Source organism: Coregonus clupeaformis, chromosome 31 (genome assembly GCF_020615455.1).
Source record: "Coregonus clupeaformis isolate EN_2021a chromosome 31, ASM2061545v1, whole genome shotgun sequence".
Lineage (NCBI taxonomy): Eukaryota > Metazoa > Chordata > Actinopteri > Salmoniformes > Salmonidae > Coregonus > Coregonus clupeaformis.
Window position 1 is genome coordinate 16223145 of NC_059222.1, and position 23975 is coordinate 16247119.

Genomic DNA, 23975 nt, shown 5'->3' on the forward strand with positions numbered 1-23975 from the left:
TGTGCTGTGCAGTCAGTCTTCGTCAGCCTGGGAGAGGAGAGGGAAGACCAGGGAGACATACTGACTCAGAACCAACCAGGCACATGGGGCACTGACCCCTTTTTCAGAACTTCCACCACCGCCTACAACTCCACAAGCAATGGATACTGGAGAGACGGACAACAGGCCAGATCCAGAGACGGGGATCATTACCGGTGGCCCCCCACAGATGGTGAGTCAATGACCATCTACAGACCATCTCTGACCTTCGACACGGGTACAGTGACATGGGACAGGACACACAGGGACCGAGAAACAGACTGGGAAAAGATTAGTTCTTAGGTTCATTCACTTGTTTTTTTGCTATATGTTTAGGTTTAGTTTCTATCATTTCTGTCATTGACTCAATGAGCTGTATAAGGCCATAAGCAAACAAGAAAATCCTCATCCAGAAGCGGCGTTCTAGTGGCCGTTGACTTTAATGCAGGAAAACTTACATTCGTTTTACCTAATTTCTACCAGCATGTCATGTGCAACCTGAGCAAAAAAACTCTAGACCACCTTTACTCCACACACAGAGACGCGTACAAAGCTCTCCCTCGCACTCCATTTTGCAAATCTAACCATAATTCTATCCCCTGATTCCTGCTTACAAGCAAAAAAATTAAGCCGGAAGAACCAGTGACTTGCTCAATACAGATGCTAAACTGCAGGACTGTTTTACTAGCAGAGACTGGAATATGTTCCGGGATTCATCCGATGGCATTGAGGAGTATACCACCTCAGTCACAGGCTTCATCAATAAGTGCATCGATGATGTTGTCCCCACAGTGACCGTACGTACATTTCCCAATCAGAAGCCATGGAGTACAGGCAACATCCGCACCGAGCTAAAGGCTAGAGCTGCCGATTTCAAGGATCGGGACACTAATCCGGACGCTTATAAGAAATCCCGCTATGCCCTCAGACGAACCACCAAACATGCAAAGCGTCAATACAAGACTAAGATTGAATCCTACTACACCGGCTCTGACGCTCGTTAGATGTGGCAAGGCTTGCAAACTATTATGGACTACAAAGTGAAACGCAGCTGCGAGCTGCCCAGTGACGCGAGCCTACCAGACAGGCTAAATGCCTTTTATGCTTGCTTTGAGGCAAGCAACACTGAAGCATGCATGAGAGCAACAGCTATTCCTGACGCCTGTGTGATCACACTCTCCGTAGCCGATGTGAGTAAGACCTTTAAACAGGACAACATTCACAAGGCTGCAGGGCCAGACGGATTACCAGGATGTGTACTCAGAGCATGCGCGGACCAACTGGCAAATGTCTTTACTGACATTTTCAACCTCTCCCTGACCAAGTCTGTAATACCTACATGTTTCAAGCAGACCACCATAGTCCCTGTGCCCAAGTATGCCAAGGTAACCTGCCTAAATGACTACCGCCCCATAGCACTCATGTCTGTAGCCATGAAGTGCTTTGAAAGGCTGGTCATGGCTCACATCAACACCATCATCCTGGAAACCCTAAACCCACTCCAATTCGCATACCGCCCCAACAGATCCACAGATTACTCAATCTCTATTGCACTCCACACTGCCCTTTCCCACCTGGACAAAAGGAACACCTACGTGAGAATGCTGTTCATTGTATACAGCTCAGCGTTCAACACCATAGTGCCCACAAAGCTCATCACTAAGCTAAGGACCCTGGGACTAAACACCTCCCTCTGCAACTGGATCCTGGACTTCCTGACGGACCACCCTCAGGTGGTAAGGGTAGGCAACAACACATCTGCCACACTGATCCTCAACACGGGGGCCCTTCAGGGGTGCGTGCTTAGTCCTCTCCTGTACTCCCTGTTCACACACGACTGCGTGGCCAAGCACGACTCCAACACCATCATTAAGTTTGCTGACGACACAACAAATCAAAATCAAATCAAATGTTATTTGTCACATGCGCCGAATACAACAGGTGTAGACCTTACATTGAAATGCTTACTTACAAGCCCTTAACCAACAATGCAGTTTTAAGAAAGAATACAACAAAAAAACACACAAAAATACAATATAAAATAATACAAAATAAAAGTAACAAAAATTAAAGAGCAGCAGTAAAAATAACAATAGCGAGGCTATATACAGGGGGTACCGGTACCGAGTCAATGTGCGGGGGCACCGGTTAGTCGAGGTAATATGTACATGTAGGTAGAGTTATTAAAGTGACTATGCGTAGATAATAAACAGAGAGTAGCAGCAGCGTAAATGGGGGGTGGGGGGCAATGCAAATAGTCTGGGTAGCCATTTGATTAGATGATCAGGAGTCTTATGGCTTGGGGGAAGAAGCTGTTTAGAAGCCTCTTGGACCTAGACTTAGTAGTGGAGCAGGTTGAGAGCTTCAAGTTCCTTGGTGTCCACATCCCTAACAAACTATCATGGTCCAAGCACACCAAGACAGTCGTGAAGAGGGCACGACAAAACCTATTCCCCCTTAGGAGACTGAAAAGATTTGGCATGGGTCCTCAGATCCTCAAAAGGTTCTACAGCTGCACCATCGAGAGCATCCTGACTGGTTGCATCACTGCCTGGTATGGCAATTGCTCGGCCTCCGACCGCAAAGCGCTACAGAGGGTAGTGCGTACGGCCCAGTACATCACTGGGGCCATGCTTTCTGCCATCCAGGACCTCTATACTAGGCAGTGTCAGAGGAAGGCCCCAAAAATTGTCAAAGACTCCAGCCACCCAAGTCATAGACTATTCTCTCTGCTACCGCACGGCAAGCGGTACCGCAGCGCCAAGTCTAGGTCCAAAAGGCTCCTTAACAGCTTCTACCCCCAAGCCATAAGACAGCTGAACAATTAATCAAATGGCTACCCGGACTATTTGCATTGAGCCCCACACACTGCTGCTACTCGCTGTTTATTATCACTTTACCCCTACCTAGATGTACATATTACCTCAATTACCTCGACTAACCTGTACCCCCGCACATTGACTCGGTACCGGTAACCCCCTGTATATAGCCTCATTATTGTTATTTTATTGTGCTACTTTTTTTACTTTAGTTTATTTAGTCAATCTTTTCTTAACTCTTTCTTAAAATGGCATTGTTGTATTCGGCGCATGTGACAAATAACATTTTATTTGAATATTCATGCTACTCTAGAGAGGTGGCAAGCATCTGCCTATCTATCTCTAGGCTTTTTTAAATTACATCATGGTGACATGTAGCTCTGTTTGAGTGGACCCTGGACAGGCTGGAGGTCTCCTACACTGTTTACCAGCTGTATAACCTTTCATCACACACCGCTCAGTTTAGGATCCGTTTATCTGGAATCATACCTAATCACTTTTATACAGGAGTCATCAGAACTGTCCGATAAAGTGGTAATAAAATCCATCGTACGATGCATTGATGGCCAAAAAATGAAGCCCCTAAAGATACACCAGTGTTCTTAGATTTGCTGAGACAAATGTCTGGCAGAATATACTAAGAGAAATACAAGGGTTTATTACCATAGTAATCAGGTAAATGGATGCCAGTGAAAGTATAGTTACAATATGTGAATGGTCCTCGAATAAGTGAATGGTATGTGTACACAATACAAAACTGAGTAACTTCTTGACCACTTCCTCACTCAGTAACCTATAGTAACCTCTACTCCTTCCTTAGAGAGGAGACACTGAGCTGTTCTCCTCTTCTGAAGAGGACAGTAGCCTGTACTTCACCTACAGTGGAGGTCGCAATGAGATAGAGGTCAGCAACCTGCACTATGAGGTAACAACACCTTTCTCCCACTCTATTCTTTCTCTCGACTCTTCCCAATTTTCCTATGCTCCTTATCACTGACTGTATCAGTCTCATTTTTGCCTGCCTTTTACATTCTGTCAGTATTGTAATAAAGCTCGCTAGACCACCTGAGAGGTGGGGCAAGTACTGGATTGAGTAGAGTAGCTGTGAAGCTGCCACCCCCTTTGTTTGACCGGTATGGTACGTCGTCAGAGGATAAGACACAACAAAACTCAACACAGATATAGCAAACAATTATCTTTATTAAATACACAATTTCATATTTTTCATGAAATGCTAGGCTACCTGCTAAATTCCTGCAGTCTCTGTAACCCAATCAGGATTGCTGCAATGACCCGAATAAGGTGTAAGGCACACAGGCTATTAAGTGCGATAACGTGCTACAAATTGACAATACACACACTAGTGAGATATACGGTTAAGGAGAACTGAACATCCAAGGTTCTACTACTACTTCACTGCAAACCGGGCAGAGCCTAATGAAACGCAATTGTACAAACACGCAAATTCACAGCACACAGGAGCGTAATAGCCTACAGTCGTGGTCAAAAGTTTTGAGAATGACACAAATACTAATTTTCACAAAGTCTGCTGCCTCAGTTTTGATGATGGCAATTTGCATATACTCCAGAATGTCATGAAGAGTGATCAGATGAATTGCAATTAATTGCAAAGTCCCGCTTTGCCATGAAAATGAACGTAATCCCCAAAAAACGTTTCCACTGCATTTCAGCCCTGCCACAAAAGGACCAGCTGCCATCATGTCAGTGATTCTCTCGTTAACACAGATGAGTGTTGATGAGGACAAGGCTGGAGATCACTCTGTCATGCTGATTGAGTTAGAATAACAGACTGGAAGCTTTAAAAGGAGGGTGGTGCTTGAAATCATTGTTCTTCCTCTGTTAACCATGGTTTCCTGCAAGGAAACACGTGCCGTCATCATTGCTTTACACAAAAAGGGATTCACAGGCAAGGATATTGCTGCTAGTAAGATTGCACCTAAATCAATCATTTATCGGATCATCAAGAACTTCAAGGAGGTTCAATTGTTGTGAAGAAGGCGTCAGGGCGCCCAAGAAAGTCCAGCAAGCGCCAGGACCGTCTCCTAAAGTTGATTCAGCTGCAGGATCGGGGCACCACCAGTGCAGAGCTTGCTCAGGAATGGCAGCAGGCAGGTGTGAGTGCATCTGCACGCACAGTGAGGTGAAGACTTTTGGAGGATGGCCTGGTGTCAAGAAGGGCAGCAAAGAAGCCACTTACCTCCAGGAAAAACATCAGGGACAGACTGATATTCTGCAAAAGGTACAGGGATTGGACTGCTGAGGACTGGGGTAAAGTCATTTTCTCGGATGAATCCCCTTTCCGATTGTTTGGGGCATCCGGAAAACACGCTACCATCAGTCCTGTGTCATGCCAACAGTAAAGCATCCTGAGACCATTCATGTGTGGGGTTGCTTCTCAGCCATGAGAGTGGGCTCACTCACAATTTTGCCTAAGAACCCAGGCATGAATAAAGAATGGCACCAACACATCCTTCGAGAGCAACTTCTCCCAACCATCCAAGAACAGTTTGGTGACGACCAATGCCTTTTCCAGCATGATGGAGCACCTTGCCATAAGGCAAAAGTGATAACTAAGTGGCTTGGGGAACAAAACATTGAAATGTTGGGTCCATGGCCAGGAAACTCCCCAGACATTAATCCCATTGAGAACTTGTGGTCGATCCTCAAGAGGCGGGTGGACAAACAAAACCCCCCAAATTATGACAAACTCCAAGCATTGATTATGCAAAAATGGGCTGCCATCAGTCAGGATGTGGCCCAGAGGTTAATTGACAGCATGCCAGGGCGGATTGCAGAGGTCTTGAAAAAGAAGGGTCAACACTGCCAATATTGACTCTTTGCATAAACTTAATGTAATTGTCAATAAAAGCCTTTGACACTTATGGTATGCTTGTAATTATACTTCAGTATACCATAGTAACATCTGACAAAAATATCTCATAACACTGAAGCAGTGAACTTTGTGAAGACCAATACTTTTGTCATTCTCAAAACTTTTGACCACGACATAGTCATACAGTCCAGAGACCCACATGTGATAATATAGAACCCCCCACTTTCAGCTACATGGTCTGCAATCGCCTTCTGTTCGACCCTCATAACCCACCCTGTATTCTAAAAACTATACATTCTAAAAACATTTAAAAAGACTAGGCCAACGAAAGAGAACATAGACATAACATTGAACATTTAAATGTAACACTTAAAAACACTTAGAAATGTGTATTTAATGTTCAAGCATTCTTATTGGTTGGTTCAACTCTGATGACAATAAGGCGTGTTGTGATTGGCCCCGCTTGCAGCTAGGGGGAGATCGTGAACGTCAGGTCTTCCCAGTATGAAAATGTGATGCAAGGGGTAGGTCATGTTCTGAATACTGTTTTATATTTTACAATGTGTACAAGGTTGCTGTACGTTACTGATTCATACATGTGTGGGTATATGGTACCTGTTAGGGATTGAGGGGCTTTCTGGGATGTGCTTTGGCATATGATTGCTGTAGATAAGTGTGTTAGCTAGCATCCACCGACGTAATGGTCACATGAGCCATCTGCTAACACAGTTGCCTTCATGTTACAGATTTTGCCATCGACAGCCATCAATATCGTTAAGCTCTGCACAGCTAACGTGCTGTTTCCCATTTAACAACATAAATAAATGATGCTTAACTGGGACCACTGGCTGATGTGATTTATTAAGAGAAAACAACGCAAGGAGAGTACGATATACATCTGTTACACTGGTGTCGTGACTCGTCTTCTTGTCTTCGCCGGACGTCACGTGGAGGGATCCGAGACCCGGCTTCAAGAAGTACTGTGGTTGCTGATGCACGCCAGAGGCCTAGGTTTTGCTTTCTGCACAAGTGGAATTCTCAGGGAGTTCCTGGTGCATGAGTGAGTGGGGGAAATATTAATGTACAGTTTTTTACTTGTATGTGGTGATGCTATGATTATTTAGTGATGTAATTGTGCTGTTATGCTAGTAACCTTCCGAAGCCAATTAACGTGAGGGCAACGCCATTTTCTACCACACGGTGGCGACAACAATTTATTAAGGCGTTTCTTGTTACTTTTCTGTGTTGATTCTTGGTCTTGTTAGACAACTACTACTGAACTTTTATTTTGAGCGCATTATGTTGAAGCTGATTTTATAGAAGTGTTCATATTGATTGTGTAAAAAAAAAAAAAATGAACGTTTTTGGAGAGGTAGGGGAGTTTTCATGTTTAACCCTTCACCGCCAGTGGGTAGGGGGGGCAACTATTTCTCCAGTTACTTCCACACCTCTGGCCAGGCCAACTGCACAGGCAAGTGTGCGCTTTCCACATGATTTAGAGCTACCTCAACTCGGTGCATTCGAGCCAGTTTCACCTAGTCCTAGGATGGAGGATGTGTCTATGGATTTCCTGGTGGGCATTGTTAAGCAGATAGGTTACTCCATAGGTGAAAATATTGCCTCTTGTTTGGAATCAAAGGCTATGTGAGATGGGGTGTGACAGAAGGTTGATAATGTTGGTGGTTCCAAGGCTGGGGCCAGCTCTAGTCTAAATGTAGTGGTGAAAAATGATGTCAGGGAACCAGTCTGTTTCAGGGGGGATGGTTCAGAGGAATGCACAGTGCATGAGTGGGAGGAGACCATGTTAGTGTACATGCAGAAGAAGGGCTATGGTGGGCAGGAGAGGTCAGATGAAGTTTTGGGTAAGCTGTCAGGGCGGGCACGTGACGTGGTAAGAGTAAGCCTACGCAGTAACTCCGTTGACTTAAGCCAGGGCCCTAGACCAGTTTTTGACATTCTGAAGCATCACTTTAGCGACACAATCAACTCCGACATGCCCCTAGCTGATGTTTATTCTACGTTGCCAATGGAAGGGGAGACTCCATTTGATTACTGGATCAGACTGAACAGGGCCATAGAGGTGGCAGAGGACTGTTTGAAGAGGTAGAACAAGGAGCTAGACAATCCATCAAGTGTTCTGACTGTCATGTTCATCAAGCACTGTCCGAACCCAGAGCTGTCATTGATATTCATGTGCAAACCATTGCATGAGTGGACGGCTGCGGAGGTCCATGGCAGGCTGGAGGAGTACCAGAGGAAGTGCAAGGCTCCACGTCCCTTGCGGCTGGCCCCACTGGTCACCACACTGACGCAGGAAGTAAGTAGGCCAGTGTCGGCTGTTGCAAACTGCCCGGACCCCTTGCAGCAGCCCACAAATGGCTCATCCGAGGCATTGGATCGTGTGATTGGCATGCTTGAACTGGTCTTGGAGCAGAGGCCACAGCAACCTGTAGGTGGCTATGATAACCGTTTCCAGAGGAGGCCCAGGAGAAGGGAGAACCCGTCTTTGCAATGCAAAGTGTGTGGGGATGCGAATCACAGCACAATGGATCATTGTTATTCTAACCACCTACAGTGGGGAGAACAAGTATTTGATACACTGCCGATTTTGCAGGTTTTCCTACTTACAAAGCATGTAGAGGTCTGTAATTTTTATCATAGGTACACTTAAACTGTGAAAATCCAGAAAATCATATTGTATGATTTTTAAGTAATTAATTTGCATTTTATTGCATGACATAAGTATTTGATACATCAGAAAAGCAGAACTTAATATTTGGTACAGAAACCTTTGTTTGCAATTACAGAGATCATACGTTTCCTGTAGGTCTTGACCAGGTTTGCACACACTGCAGCAGGGATTTTGGCCCACTCCTCCATACAGACCTTCTCCAGATCCTTCAGGTTTCGGGGCTGTCACTGGGCAATACAGACTTTTAGCTCCCTACAAAGATTTTCTATTGGGTTCAGGTCTAGAGACTGGCTAGGCCACTCCAGGACCTTGAGTTGCTTCTTACGGAGCCACTCCTTAGTTGCCCTGGCTGTGTGTTTCGGGTCGTTGTCATGCTGGAAGACCCAGCCACGACCCATCTTCAATGCTCTTACTGAGGGAAGGAGGTTGTTGGCCAAGATCTCGTGATACATGGCCCCATCCATCCTCCCCTCAATACGGTGCAGTCGTCCTGTCCCCTTTGCAGAAAAGCATCCCCAAAGAATGATGTTTCCATCTCCATGCTTCACGGTTGGGATGGTGTTCTTGGGGTTGTACTCATCCTTCTTCTTCCTCCAAACACGGCGAGTGGAGTTTAGACCAAAAAGCTCTATTTTTGTCTCATCAGACCACATGACCTTCTCCCATTCCTCCTCTGGATCATCCAGATGGTCATTGGCAAACTTCAGACGGGCCTGGACATGCGCTGGCTTGAGCAGGGGGACCTTGCGTGCACTGCAGGATTTTAATCCATGACGCCGTAGTGTGTTACTAATGGTTTTCTTTGAGACTGTGGTCCCAGCTCTCTTCAGGTCATTGACCAGGTCCTGCCGTGTAGTTCTGGGTTGATTCCTCACCTTCCTCATGATCATTGATGCCACGAGGTGAGATCTTGCATGGAGCCCCAGACCGAGGGTGATTGACCGTCATCTTGAACTTCTTCCATTTTCTAATAATTGCGCAAACAGTTGTTGCCTTCTCACCAAGCTGCTTGCCTATTGTCCTGTAGCCCATCCCAGCCTTGTGCAGGTCTACAATTTTATCCCTGATGTCCTTACACAGCTCTCTGGTCTTGGCCATTGTGGAGAGGTTGGAGTCTGTTTGATTGTGTGTGTGGACAGGTGTCTTTTATACAGGTAACGAGTTCAAACAGGTGCAGTTAATACAGGTAATGAGTGGAGAACAGGAGGGCTTCTTAAAGAAAAATTAACAGGTCTGTGAGAGTTGGAATTCTTACTGGTTGGTAGGTGATCAAATACTTATGTCATGCAATAAAATGCAAATGAATTACTTAAAAATCATACAATGTGATTTTCTGGATTTTTGTTTTAGTTCAATCTCTCACAGTTGAAGTGTACCTATGATAAAAATTACAGACCTCTACATGCTTTGTAAGTAGGAAAACCTGCAACATAGGCAGTGTATCAAATACTTGTTCTCCCCACTGTATGCTTCCTCTGTTATGCAGCGGGGCACACACGTCAAGAATGCCCTCGCACTTCATCTGTAACTCCCATCGCTCCATCAGACAGCAACACGACACAGCGGCAGGAAAACTAGCTGGCCCGCACGGGATGGGGGGGAAGTGCTGGGCCTTGTGAGGTGCCCCAATCAGATAGTGGTGTAGATTTAGAGTCAATATATTCAAGGGTTTGTGATGAAGTCAAGTCGAACGAAAAAGTCATTATGCAAAATACACAGAGTGCTCCACAACGATGACCTCTTCTATACTAGGGTGTTACTGGGGGATGTTATAGAGGTGAGCGCTATGATTGACAGCGGTTCTATGACATGCACATTGAGCTCAACAGTGGTGCCACGCCTTGAGAAAGCAGGTGTGCTCAAGAGTGGCTCCCTCAGTCTGACTGAAGTGGTGTTGGTTGGCTGCGGGGGGTTGAAGACCAAGCCTGTAGGTGTGTGTGAATTGAATCTGTCTGTGTATGGCAGCAGTGTCTCTGTCCCTGTTCTAGTAGTGGATGGCCAACGGGATGAGCTCATCCTAGGCAGCAACGTGATAAAACACCTCATCAGGGAGCTGAAGACGACTGGTGACTTCTGGGAGAAGATGTCATCATCTGAACACAATGGAGATGACAAACTGTTCCGTCTGCTGGCTAATGTAGAGAGATGGAAAGGGACCGAAGTGCCAGAAAGAGTGGGCACAGTAAGGCTGAAGCGAGCGGTCACATTGGAGCCTATGCAGGAACATTTAGTCTGGGGCCGGCTGTGTACGCCTCAAAATGTATCCGCGGGCAGTGCTGTTGTTATTGAGCCTACGAGGGCACGCTCAAGACCAAAAAACATCCTAGTGGGGAGAACAGTAGCGACATTGTGGAGCGATGGCTGGGTCCCTGTCAAAGTTATCAATCCCTCACCAAAGCCAGTAACAGTGAGACGCAATGCCAAGATAGCGGACGTTTTTCCTTGCATGGCATTAGAGGACTTTGACACCGACTATATGGATAGGCCCACTGTCGAACCGGTCCCCCTGGTGCAGCAGGTACACAAAATGGAGGACAATCCAGACTTTGACAATGGTAGTGGAGATAGCTTGACCGTTGACAGTACCGTCAAACCGCACAGAGTGACAAGTGAGGTGTTGCACGAGTTAGGGCTAGGTGACATTGACATTGAGTCCACTCAGTTGTCGCAACAGTGTAAGGCCAGGCTAGTTCAGCTTATAGCCCGCTACGAGTCTATCTTCTCCCGGCACAAACTAGATTGCGGGAAGGCTACTGGATATGTCCATCGCATCAGACTCAGTGACACTAAGCCTTTTAGGCTACCTTACCGTAGGCTCTCCCCTAACCATTATGACAAGCTCAGGCAGGCCTTGGATGAGATGGAAGAGCGAGAGATAATCAGGAAATCCAGCAGTGAGTATGCCTCCTCGCTCGTGCTGGTCTGGAAGAAGTCTGGTGATCTGAGACTGTGTACACACTTCCGATGGCTCAATGCTCGCACCGTAAAGCTGATTTTATAGAAGTGTTCATATTGATTGTGTTAAAAATAAAAAATATTAAGTCAAAATAATTTTTTTTAACACAATCAATATGAACACTTATATAAAATCAGCTTCAACATAATGCGCTCAAAATAAAAGTTTAGTAGTAGTTGTCTAACAAGACCAAGAATCAACACAGAAAAGTAACAAGAAACGCCTTAATAAATTGTTGTCGCCACCGTGTGGTAGAAAATGGCGTTGCCCTCACGTTAATTGGCTTCGGAAGGTTACCAGTATAACAGCACAATTACATCACTAAATAATCATAGCATCACCACATACAAGTAAAAAACTGTACATTAATATTTCCCCCACTCACTCATGCTACCAGGAGCTCCCTGAGAATTCCAGTTGTGCAGAAAGCGAAACCTAGGCCTCTGGCGTGCATCAGCAACCACTGTACTTCTTGAGTTTTCTCTTAATAAATCACATCAGCCAGTGGACCCAGTTGAGCATCATTTATTTATGTTGTTAAATGGGAAACAGCACGTTAGTTGTGCAAAGCTTAACGATATTGATGGCTGTCGATGGCAAAATCTGTAACATGAAGGCAACTGTGTTAGCAGTGGGCTCATGTGACCATTACGTCGGTGTATGCTAGCTAACACACTTAACTACAGCAATCATATGCCAAAGCACATCCCAGAAAGCCCCTCAATCCCTAACAGGTACCATATACCCACACATGTATGAATCAGTAACGTACAGCAACCTTGTACACATTGTAAAATATAAAACAGTATTCAGAACATGACCTACCCCTTGCATCACATTTTCATACTGGGAAGACCTGAAGTTCACGATCTAGCTGCAAGCGGGGCCAATCACAACACGCCTTATTGTCATCAGAGTTGAACCAACCAATGAGAATGCTTGAACGTTAAATACACATTTCTTTAGAAGCAATTGGAAACATAACCAACCCTGTTACATTTGCATGTCCAAGAACATGCTACAACGCGAAGCGTGGTCTGTTCTCAAAAGCAGGAGAGATGTCTCGCACTCCTACCAACCCCACTATCTTAGCTGGTTCCCCAAATACCCCCTCACTACCTTTCTTCGTCACCGGCTGCCCTACCCAGCAGCGAATGACAACTTCTCCCCGAGTGCAATGCGTTATCAGGACAGATAAACCACACACATGCTCATATGGTGCACTCCAAATGAAAGACAATGGAACAATTTACAAAACTCCTAAATGATGGTTATGAAGTTAACCAAAACGTGTAGGTTGCAGGTTGTGAACTCCGAGAATGAGAACAGTAAATGACTGTAATACATGCATTAACAGAAATGTATGTAACCAAATGACGGGGATAAATGGTACATTTACTAGGCCTACTGGTAACATATGTAATAAGGAATTGATAAAACGAATCAATCAAAGTGCAAACAATACACACAATGAAACAATGAATGTGCAAGAATTGGCGGGAGACAGCAGAGCACATTCTGGAGAGCTGAGTACATGCAATCTGGAGAGAGACGACCATATCTTCGCCACACATCCCACCCCTTCTTCTTGTCTCAACATTTGGAATTATATTCACACATGAGATGCTTTTCACTGACAGCCGCAACTCAATAATCAGCTAGGCCTATTGCCACGCGCGAATAGGCATAGGCCTATGCACAGCTATTTAAAAAAAAAAGAAGCTAATGATCCTAGCTATGTGGCTAAATCAAGCTCTCTGGTAAAGAATTTTAATTATTTTATTTTGACAGGAGTAATTATATAATTTTGGCAAAACATCAATTTACTTTAGGGGAAGCCAGCATCCGAACAGTGCCCTGTGCACCAACCAATTTACCTTTCTAATTCGCAAGTGGCTGAAACCAGAGATCAGTATATAATGACGAGATGCTCATGTCTCCGCCCTAACAATGCGAGTCGTTATCCCAAAGGCGGGAATGCAGGCGACAAGTTTAGGTCTGCATATTATACCCATAGAAACGCATTGGGTTTACTCAGTACCGATTTTGGCGAGAGTGAGCCCTCTCGCTTCGCCGCTTCCTCTTTGCTGAAACTGGCGAGCGAAACAGCGCCCCTTTGTCTCACTATATGTAGCCCATATTTCTGATGCAGTCTGGCCAGAAAAAGTACGACATGCTATACTCCTTCTGTCCAGACAGCATCAGATACAGGGTGGCTTTATCTGTACGGAGACAGAGGGGCGCTGTTTCACTCGCTCGGATGCTTTATCTGAGATTGATGCGTCTTTCTGTCGGCGTGCGTCTTGGTCAAATAAATTATCAATATTTTATTTGGACAGCCAAGGAGGTACGGTAGGGCGGTCCAGGCCCCGCCCTTAATGCCGGCCCTGCTCTGCCTTATATCAGAGTCCCAGGCAGAGACTTGCAACCAGGCACAGTTGTGAGCAATTTAACGGACGCTCTTATCCAGAGCGACTTACAGTAGTTCATGATTTAGTGACGTCCTCCCTTACAAGCTGTCCCACAGCTTCACCACAGTATCAAAAGCCTAATGTGTGTGTGTGTGCCTGTGTGTGTGTGTGCCTGTGTGTGTGTGTGCCTGTGTGTGTGTGTGCCTGTGTGTGTGTGTGCCTGTGTGTGTGTGTGCCTGTGTGTGTGTGTGCCTGTGTGTGTGTGTGCCTTGTGTGTGTGTGTGCCTGTGTGTGTGTGTGTGCCGTGTGTGTGTGTGTGCCTGTGTGTGTGTGTGCCTGTGTGTGTGTGTGCCTGTGTGTGTGTGTGGCGTGTGTGTGTGTGTGCCTGTGTGTGTGTGTGCCTGTGTGTGTGTGTGCCTGTGTGTGTGTGTGCCTGTGTGTGTGTGTGCCTGTGTGTGTGTGTGCCTGTGTGTGTGTGTGCCTGTGTGTGTGTGTGCCTGTGTGTGTGTGTGCCTGTGTGTGTGTGTGCCTGTGTGTGTGTGTGCCTGTGTGTGTGTGTGCCTGTGTGTGTGTGTGCCTGTGTGTGTGTGTGCCTGTGTGTGTGTGTGCCTGTGTGTGTGTGTGCCTGTGTGTGTGTGTGCCTGTGTGTGTGTGTGCCTGTGTGTGTGTGTGCCTGTGTGTGTGTGTGCCTGTGTGTGTGTGTGTGCCTGTGTGTGTGTGTGCCTGTGTGTGTGTGTGCCTGTGTGTGTGTGTGCCTGTGTGTGTGTGTGCCTGTGTGTGTGTGTGCCTGTGTGTGTGTGTGCCTGTGTGTGTGTGTGCCTGTGTGTGTGTGTGCCTGTGTGTGTGTGTGCCTGTGTGTGTGTGTGCCTGTGTGTGTGTGTGCCTGTGTGTGTGTGTGCCTGTGTGTGTGTGTGCCTGTGTGTGTGTGTGTGCCTGTGTGTGTGTGCCTGTGTGTGTGTGTGCCTGTGTGTGTGTGTGCCTGTGTGTGTGTGTGCCTGTGTGTGTGTGTGCCTGTGTGTGTGTGTGCCTGTGTGTGTGTGTGCCTGTGTGTGTGTGTGTGCCTGTGTGTGTGTCAGGTGGACACGGCTGCTCAGATCCCGTGGTATGAGAAGCTCTCAGAGTTTAAGATGCCCTGGGAGATGAAGGGAGACAAGCAGACAGCCATAAACAAACTCAACCTGCGAGTCCGCAGTGGCCAGATGCTGGCCATCATCGGCAGCTCAGGTACATACTCAGCTACTAGCATTTTAGGTAAGGGGTTAATTGTTACAAATAGTACAATTTGCCCCCACTACAAATCTGAGTCTTGTGAGAAAATACAACAATAATTATTGTCATCAACTATACCAATCAAAATACCTCTTCTTACTGATACAAAATATATATTATTAGATATATTGTGAATGTTCCACAGGTCAATAATCAAAAAAGAGAGGCGGCAAGAATATTTAGAATTCGGCCTGAAAAGCAAAAAAACATATTTATGGATTTAAGCAAAACTTCCTAGGCATGTAGATACACTAACCAAGCATTAGCACATTGAATAACAGCTTTCTAAGTGGTTTCTAATGTGAACTATTGTGCACCGTGTTACTTTGTGCCCAGTCTCACCTAGTTACAGTATGTTCCAATATCCAAACTAGCATACCACTTAGAATGCATTCCCAATACATTGCTTTTTTCTAGATGTGGGTGTGCTAGTGTGGATATTCCCCCAAAAGTTATGGTCTGATGAGGACTATGCAAAGATCTGCCCTATAACCTCTTTCATATCCTGTCTGTCCACAGGTTGTGGAAAGACCTCCTTGCTGGACATCATAACGTGTCGTGGTGAGGGTGGCTCCATGACGTCTGGCCAGGTGCTAATCAACGGGCAACCTAGCAACCCCAAGCTGGTGAGGAAGAACATAGCCCACGTCCGCCAGGATGACCGCCTGCTGCCTCACCTTACTGTGAGGGAAACGCTAGCCTTTGTGGCTAAGCTACGGCTACCCACAAACTTCAGCCAGAAACAGAGGGACCAAAGGGTAAGCATTGGTAAAGAACCAGGGTCATGTCACCTGGGAAGTTATAGCAGTGTTCTTCCCAATCCCAGGGACTCAGAGGGTGTGCAGGCTTTTGTTCCAGCCCAGGACTAACAGACCTGATGTTCTGAAGTGCTGGGCCAGAACAAAAGCCTGCACACAATGAGTACCATCAACATTATCCAACAATGTACACTGAACAAAATTTAACGCAACATAGATTGCATGGTAAGAGGAGGCATTGCACTATATAATGTACTGTAGGCCTACAGAATGTCAGGTATGATTTGTATATTTATGTTCAACTGTGGTAAATATTTTATGTTACTGAGTATGTTAGTAGTCTCTGCACCCAGAAACAAATGACTCTCACAGCCTGGTCTCAGAGCAAAACGTATTATATGTAGCTAAAATCTGTGCCACTCCATTTAGTATAATATATGTTACGTTACATTATTTGACACGTTTAATATGCTATACTGAACAAAAATATAAACGCAACATGAAACGTGTTGGTCCCATGTTTCATGAGCTGAAATAAAAGATCCCAGTAATTTTCCATATGCACAAAAAGCTTATTTCTCTGAAATGTTGTGCACAAATTTATTTACATCCCTGTTAGTGAGTATTTCTCCTTTGCCAAGATAATCCATCCACCTGACAGTTGTGGCATATCAAGAAGCTGATTAAACAGCATGATCATTACACAGGTGCACCTTGTGCTGGGTACAATAAAAGGCCACTCTAAAATGTTCTGTTTTATCACATAACACAATGCCACAGATGTCTCAAGTTTTGAGGGAGCGTGCAGTTGGCATGCTGATTGCAGGAATGTCCACCAGAGCTGTTGCCAGATAATTTAATGTTCATTTCTCTACCATAAGCCGCGTCCCACATTGTTTTAGAGAATTTGGCAGTATGTCCAACCGGGCTCACAACCTCAGACCACGTGTAACCACGCCAGCCCAGGACCTCCACATCCAGCTTCTTCACCTGCGGGATCGTCTGAGACCAGCCACCCGGACAGCTGATGAAACTGTGGGTTTGTACAACCGAAGAATTTCTACACAAACTGTCAGAAACTGTCTCAGGGAAGCTTATCTGCATTCTCGTCGTCCTCACCAGGGTCTTGACCTGACTGCAGTTCGGCATTGTAACCGACTTCAGTGGGCAAATGCTCACCTTCGATGTCCACTGGCACGCTGGAGAAGTGTTCTCTTTACGGATGAATCCTGGTTTCAACTGTACTGGGCAGATGGCAGACAGAGTGTATGGTGTCATGTGGGCGAGTGGTTTGCTGATGTCAACGTTGTGAACAGAGTGCCTCATGGTGGGGTTATGGTATGGGCAGGCATAAGCTGCGGACAACGAACACAATCGCATTTTATCGATGGCAATTTGAATGCACAGAGATACCGTGACGAGATCCTGAGTCCATTGTCCTGCCATTCATCCGCCGCCATCACCTCATGTTTCAGCATGATAATGTACACAATTCCTGGAAGCTGAAAATGCCCCAGTTCTTCCATGGCCTGCATACTCACCAGACATGTCAACAATTTAACATGTTAGTGATGCTCTGGGTTGACTTGTACGACAGCGCTTTCCAGTTCCCGCCAATATCCAGCAACTTCACACTGCCATTGAAGAGGAGTGGGACAACATTCCACAGGCCACAATGAAACGCCTGATCAACTCTATGTGAAGGAGATGTGTTGTGCTGCATTAGACAAATGGTGGTCACACCAGATACTGACTGGTTTTCTGATCCACGCCTCTACTTTAAAAAAAAAGTTATCTGCGACATATCTGTATTCCCAGTCATGTGAAATCCATAGATTAGGGCCTAATGAATTTATTTCAATTGACTGATTTCCTTATATGAACTGTAACTCAGTAAAATCTTTGAAATTGTTGCATGTTGAGTTTATATTTTTGTTCAGTGTAGAACTCAAGTGAAATCAGATAAACAAGCTCCAAACACTCAAATGGTTATTTGGCTGTTCCCACAGCATAACCTTTTTTGGTTCCAGGTAGAACAATTTTTGGTTTCAGGTAGAACCATTTTTGGTTTCAGGTAGAACCATTTTTGGTTTCAGGTAGAACCAGTATTGGTTTCAGGTAGAACCATTTTTGGTTTCAGGTAGAACCCTTTTGGGTTCCATGTAGAACCCACTGTGGAAAGGGTTCTACAAGGAACCCAAAAGGGTTCTACCTGGAACCAAAATAGGGTTATTCAAAGGGTTCTCCTGTGGGGACAGCCGACGAACCCTTTTAAATTCTAGAGTGTAGGAATTATGATCATAACACTTCAGCTGTTTGTGATGTGACTGTGGCTGCTCTGCCTGTATAGGTGGATGACGTCATTGCGGAGCTGCGTCTGCGGCAGTGTGCCCACACCCGGGTGGGCAATGACTTGGTGAGAGGGGTGTCTGGAGGAGAGAGGAGGAGGGTCAGCATCGCTGTGCAGCTGCTCTGGAACCCTGGTGAGATCTAGAATGAGGGAGGGCAAGTAATGAAGAATGCAGCAATATGACTAATTTTGATATGCGTTGATATAATCCAGATGGAGACGTTTGCTCCCCTCAGTACTGTAATTAACATAGGGACATTTTCCTTTATGCAATGTTACTGTACCTGTACTTTTAACTACTTCAGATTGTCATTGTACCCAGAAACCCTCTATTGAGCATAGTAAAATGCACTAATCTTATCACATTCTCTGTGTGCAGGTATCCTGATCCTAGACGAGCCCACGTCGGGGCTAGACAGCTTCACGGCCCATAACCTGGTGATCACTCTGTCCCGGTTGGCCCGAGGGAACCGCCTGGTACTGCTGTCCGTCCACCAGCCACGCTCAGACATCTTCCAGCTCTTTGACCTGGTGGTCCTGCTCTCCTCTGGCTCAGCCGTCTACTGTGGGCCTGCTAAAGACATGGTGCCATACTTCACAGCCCTGGGATACCCCTGCCCCCGCTACTGCAACCCCTCCGACTTCTATGGTAGGGTAAGGGAAGGGAAATACTATGTTGGGTATACTGTATCAACGGGGCTGCCGTGGAGATGGTCAAATATGTCAAGTTCCTCAGCGTACACATCTCCAAGGAGCTGAAATGGTCAAACCACACTGACACCATGGTGAAGAAGGCTTGACAGCGACTCTTTAACCTCAGGAGGCTGAAGAAATTCGGCCTGTCCCTGAGGGCTCTCACAATGTTGTACAGGAGCACCATCAAAAGCATACTGTCGGGATGCATCACAGCCTGGTATGGCAACTCCACCGCTGACCGCAAGGCACAACAGAGGGTGGTATGCTCAGCCGAACGCACCATTGGGTGCACACTGCCTGCCCTCCAGGACACCTACAACACCAGGTGTCACAGGAAGGCTAAGAAGATCATCAAGGCCAAGAACATCATCAAGGACCTCAGCCACCCGAGCCACGGCCTGTTCTCTCTGCTTCCATCACTCAGTATAGGAGCATCATGGAAAACATTAACAGACTGGCCAATAGCTTCTATCCCCAGATCAGGCTGCTGAATAGCCATCACTAGTCAGCTACCTGCTCCCCATGTTACTCCCCCCCACCCAATGGACATTTATCATGCTGAATAGCCACCACTACTCCCTTCTAATCTAGAAAGGGGAAACTGTGAAGTCAGTGGAGTGTATCTGAATGTGTGTGTGTGTGTATCTCTGATCATGCGTGTGTCTATCCCCTCAGTGGATCTGATCAGTATAGACCGGCGCAGCCCAGAGAAAGAGGCTGAGTGTCTGGAGAGAGCCAGGGTGCTGTCAGCCCAGTTTGTGGAGAAGGTGAGAGGGACAGACGACTTCATGTGGAAGCCAGAGGAGCCAAGCACAACCCTGGAGACCACCACGAGGTGAGTCTCCCTTATGAAACCTTCTGAGACCTTCTCAGAGACCTTTTCAATGTGCTCTTTTTAATGCATTGCATCAAACATCTTCTTTTGCCTTTACATAATTGTAACAACCAAGTGATTCTGTTTGTCTGTCCCCCATACAGCACTCAGTCCGCACCTCAGGAGGAAGTGATCACTATATCCAAACAAAAGGACCGCCTGCCAGGCCGACTACACCAGTTCACCATCCTCATCAGGTAGGATGATGATGCACTTGGGACATTCTGTCTCAGTTTTCGGAGAATCGTCCATTCACATGAATGCATGATTTACGCAAATGGCCGAGTTAAGTGCATACATCTTAAGTTAGGATTCATCCCAGTGATCTGAGAGGATAAAGTGCAGTAATGGTGAAAGTGCCTGTCTTCCTCCTCCCCAGGCGGCAGGTGCACAATGACTTCCGAGACCTGGTCACTCTGCTGGTGCACGGCTTCGAGGCTCTGCTCATGTCTCTGCTGATTGGCTTCCTGTACTTCGGGGCGGGGGAGGAGCGTCTGTCAATCCAGGACACTGTAGCCCTGCTCTACATGATCGGAGCTCTCACCCCATTCGCTGTGGTGCTGGACGTCATAGCAAAATGTGAGTGGCAGCCACAGTGACCAATCCGAGTGCTCAGTTGAGAGTGATGGATCCATCATGAGCGAATGAGTGTTGTTCCTTGTTTAATTTTGGACATCCGCAGGTCACACAGAGAGAGCCATGTTGTACCATGAACTGGAGGACGGCATGTATAATGTCACATCCTACTTCTTTGCCAAGGTAACAGTTCACACTGCTACCTCTTCACACTGTCAGGGTTCCCCAATAGGCAGCCTGTGGCCAATATTATTAGGCCCCACAAGTTCTCTGAGCAAAAGATAATAAAATAAAAATAAAAATATAGATAGATAATTTTCATTGTTGTAAAATCACCAGGAACTCAGCTCAAAGTGTTTTTAATTTAGGAAATCTGTTCCCAAGTATTTCCACGTATAAATAGAGAGCCATATGTGATCATATCCCAATATAATCAAGGTTTGAGTCATGATTCGGTTTTTGTCAAATAATATATCTGTTTGGGCTTCTTGTGGTCAATTTGTAGTTTACAAATGATTTATGTTCTGGCCCCCCGACCAATAATCGGTCCGTGGCTGTCCTGGTCCTCCTGTAGCTCAGTTGGTAGAGCATGTTGCTTGCAACGCCAGGATAATGGGTTAGATTCCCGCAACCACCAATATGTAAAAGATGTATGCACTCATGAATGTAGGTCGCTTTGGAAAAAAGCGTCTGCTAAATGCCAAAGAAAGAAAGAAGATGAATTTAGTGGTTCTCAAAATGTTGGTTTACACATTAACCACTAGGGGTCAGTATAGCTCCATGCTTAGCTGACCTCAGTGAGGATTTCATACTGTTGTGTAAAAACCCTGCAAAGAGGACACACATTTTTCACAGTGACAAAAGCAATGTAGCCACAGTATTTACATGCTATGTAAACTGTGGTCCAGTGTAAGCAGGTGTTAGTGAGTATATCAGTTAATGTGATGCAGAAACGTAATTGTGTGCGTATGTCTCACCCAGGTCCTGGGGGAGCTTCCGGAGCACTGTGTGTTCACGCTGGTCTATGGCTTACCCATCTACTGGCTGGCTGGCCTGAACCAGGCCCCGGACCGCTTCCTGCTCAACTTCCTGCTGGTGTGGCTCATGGTGTACTGCAGCCGCAGCATGGCTCTGTTTGTGGCTGCAGCCCTGCCCACCCTACAGACATCAGCCTTCATGGGCAATGCTATGTTCACTGTGTTCTACCTCACTGGAGGCTTCGTCATCAGCCTGGAGAACATGTGGCTAGGTGAGGAGGACACAAGTCTCTGCTGTGGTCCTCGTACATTTTCCGCGTTCTAGGCCTTTTATGGCTGAAGATTCAGTGGTGCGACATGCAATACTAGCAATCCCAATCCCTTAGAAACATATGAGAGTTTACATGATCTTGACAATATGGGACCTTTCATCTTGTGTGTAACGTGTCTACTCTGCAACATCTGTGACCTCTGACCTGTGTGTCTCTCCTCAGTGGCGTCCTGGTTCTCCCATGCCTCCTTCATGCGCTGGGGCTTTGAGGGCATGCTACAGGTCCAGTTCAGGGGACTCAAGTACCCCGTCTCCATCGGCAACTTCACCCTCAACATCGATGGCATACATGTGAGTCATTAGATACATAGCTCTCCAGTGTGAGACGACTACACTTCAACCGTGACTGTAGGGACACACATGTACTGTAAATATATAATATTTGCCATTTAGCAGACGCTTTTATCCAAAGCGAATAACAGTCATGTGTACATACACTTATGTATGAGTGGTCCCGGGAATCGAACCCAATATCCTGGAGTTGCAACAACATGCTCTACCACCTGAGCTACAGAGGACCAACCATATAGTATAATGATGATATATTTTACCTTTGTTTCTGTCCAGGTGGTGGAAGCGATGGATATGAACCAGTACCCTCTCTACTCCTGCTACCTGGTTCTCATCGCTGTCATAGTGGGCTTCATGCTGCTCTACTACCTGTCACTCAAATTCATCAAGCAGAAGTCCAGCCAGGACTGGTGAAAGCATGGATACAGAAACCAGTCTCGTCTCATCCTAAACGGACTGTAAAACAAACCAATGCTCTTGTTGCAGTACCACCCTCTGCCGTTCGATGGCAGCAAAGTACTGCATTCTGTGTAAATGAGTTTCAATTAGGGAGTTTTATTTTATTTTATCTTGGCAAATGATTAGAGCGCCACTCAAGCTTTTGCTTGTTCCATTTTCAATCTCTTTTCTTATTTTTGTTTTTACAGCGCTTAATCTTTTTTGTATATGTAAGGTTATTAAGCTTAACAATATGTGTGCCAGTAGAGGGTCTAGTAAAAGCTAGTGAGAGGTTTGGGAAAGTCACACTGAAAAGGGGTTGGCGTTGTAGATTGGGAGATTATGTACATTTTGCAGTGGTGCAAAAGCCTGATAAATGTACAGCGGCCATGTTTTGGATTAAAGGATTAAATCAACTGAAGTACATCCGCTTGAGGTATGTTCACATTGTGCCCCTTACGATTCCATACATGTAATCATATCCAGTCTAATACTGCCATAGAATAAACCTGTCTTCCTTACATACATGTATGCAATTTAGGGGTCAAGAGTTGAGAGATCTGAGGGATATTAAAACTTGGCTTAAGAAAAACGAATATTCTTAATGCAAGTTCAGAGGTCAGTGTCTTAGACTAGTCATAACTGTGTGTAAGCTTTGCACATCTGGATTTGGGGATGTTCTCCCATTCTCCTTGCAGATTTTCTCAAGCTCTGTTAAATTAGATGGGGAGTGGCAGTAAACTGCAATCAAGTCTTTCCACAGATTTTCAATGGGATTCAAGTCTGGGCTTTGGCTGGGCCACTTAATGACTTTCACATTCTGAAGCCATTCCAGCGTTGCTTTGGCTGTATGCTTGGGGTTATTGTCATGTTGGAACGTAAATCTTCGCCCCCCAGTCTGTTGTTTGCATTCTGAAGCAGGTTCTCAAGGATGTGCCTGTATTTGGCTCTATCCTTACCAGTCTCCCAGTCCCTGCCACTGAAAAGCATCTCCATAGCACGATGCTGCCACCACCATGCTATACGGTAGGGATGGTATTTGACGGGTGTTGAGCTGTGCCTGGTTCTCCAGACATTGCGCTTTGCATTCAGGCCAAATAGTAAATGTCTCATCAGACCACAATCTTTTGCCTTATGCTCCAAAATCTTTTGCCTTATGCTCAGTCTTTCACTTGCCTTTTTGCAAACTCCAGGCATGCTGTCATGTCTTTTTCTCAGGAGTGGCTTCCGTCTGGCCACTCTCCCATAAAGCCCAGATTGGTGAAGTGCTGTAGAGACTTGCCCTTCTGGCAGGTTCTCCCATCTCAGCCAAGGAACTCTGTCAGTCTCTACAGCACATCCCCAAGAGTGGTCATTGGGTTCTTGGTCACCTCTTTGACCAAGGTCCTTCTTGCCCGGTTGCTCAGTTTGTTCGGACGGCCAGCTCTAAGCAGAGTCTGGGTAGTTCCATCTATTTTCAATGATGGAGACCACTGTGGAAACTTTCAACACTCTAGAAATTGTTTTATGCCCTATAGTTCCTGCTCTTACATGCACTTTCAAAAATGTGGGACCTTATAAAGACACGTGTTTCTTTCTAAATCATGTCCAAACTACTTAATTGGCCACATGTGGACTTTAATCAAGTTGTAGTGACATCAGTGATGATCAAAGGAAATTGGATGC

The 23975-nt window shown here is 45.9% G+C and overlaps 1 protein-coding gene across 1 annotated transcript; it reads left to right on the forward strand.

The window, feature by feature from the left end:
• The first annotated feature begins 24 nt into the window (after positions 1-24).
• abcg8 (ATP-binding cassette, sub-family G (WHITE), member 8) lies at positions 25-22726 on the forward strand. The gene is made up of 13 exons (XM_041859020.2): positions 25-211; positions 3658-3762; positions 14827-14974; positions 15539-15777; positions 18128-18260; positions 18507-18776; positions 19499-19658; positions 19802-19894; positions 20077-20276; positions 20380-20456; positions 21255-21522; positions 21745-21872; positions 22149-22726. Exons 1-13 carry the CDS (start codon positions 140-142, stop codon positions 22284-22286), a joined length of 2031 nt encoding a protein of 676 aa, XP_041714954.1. The 5' UTR covers positions 25-139; the 3' UTR covers positions 22287-22726.
• The last annotated feature ends 1249 nt before the right edge of the window (positions 22727-23975 follow it).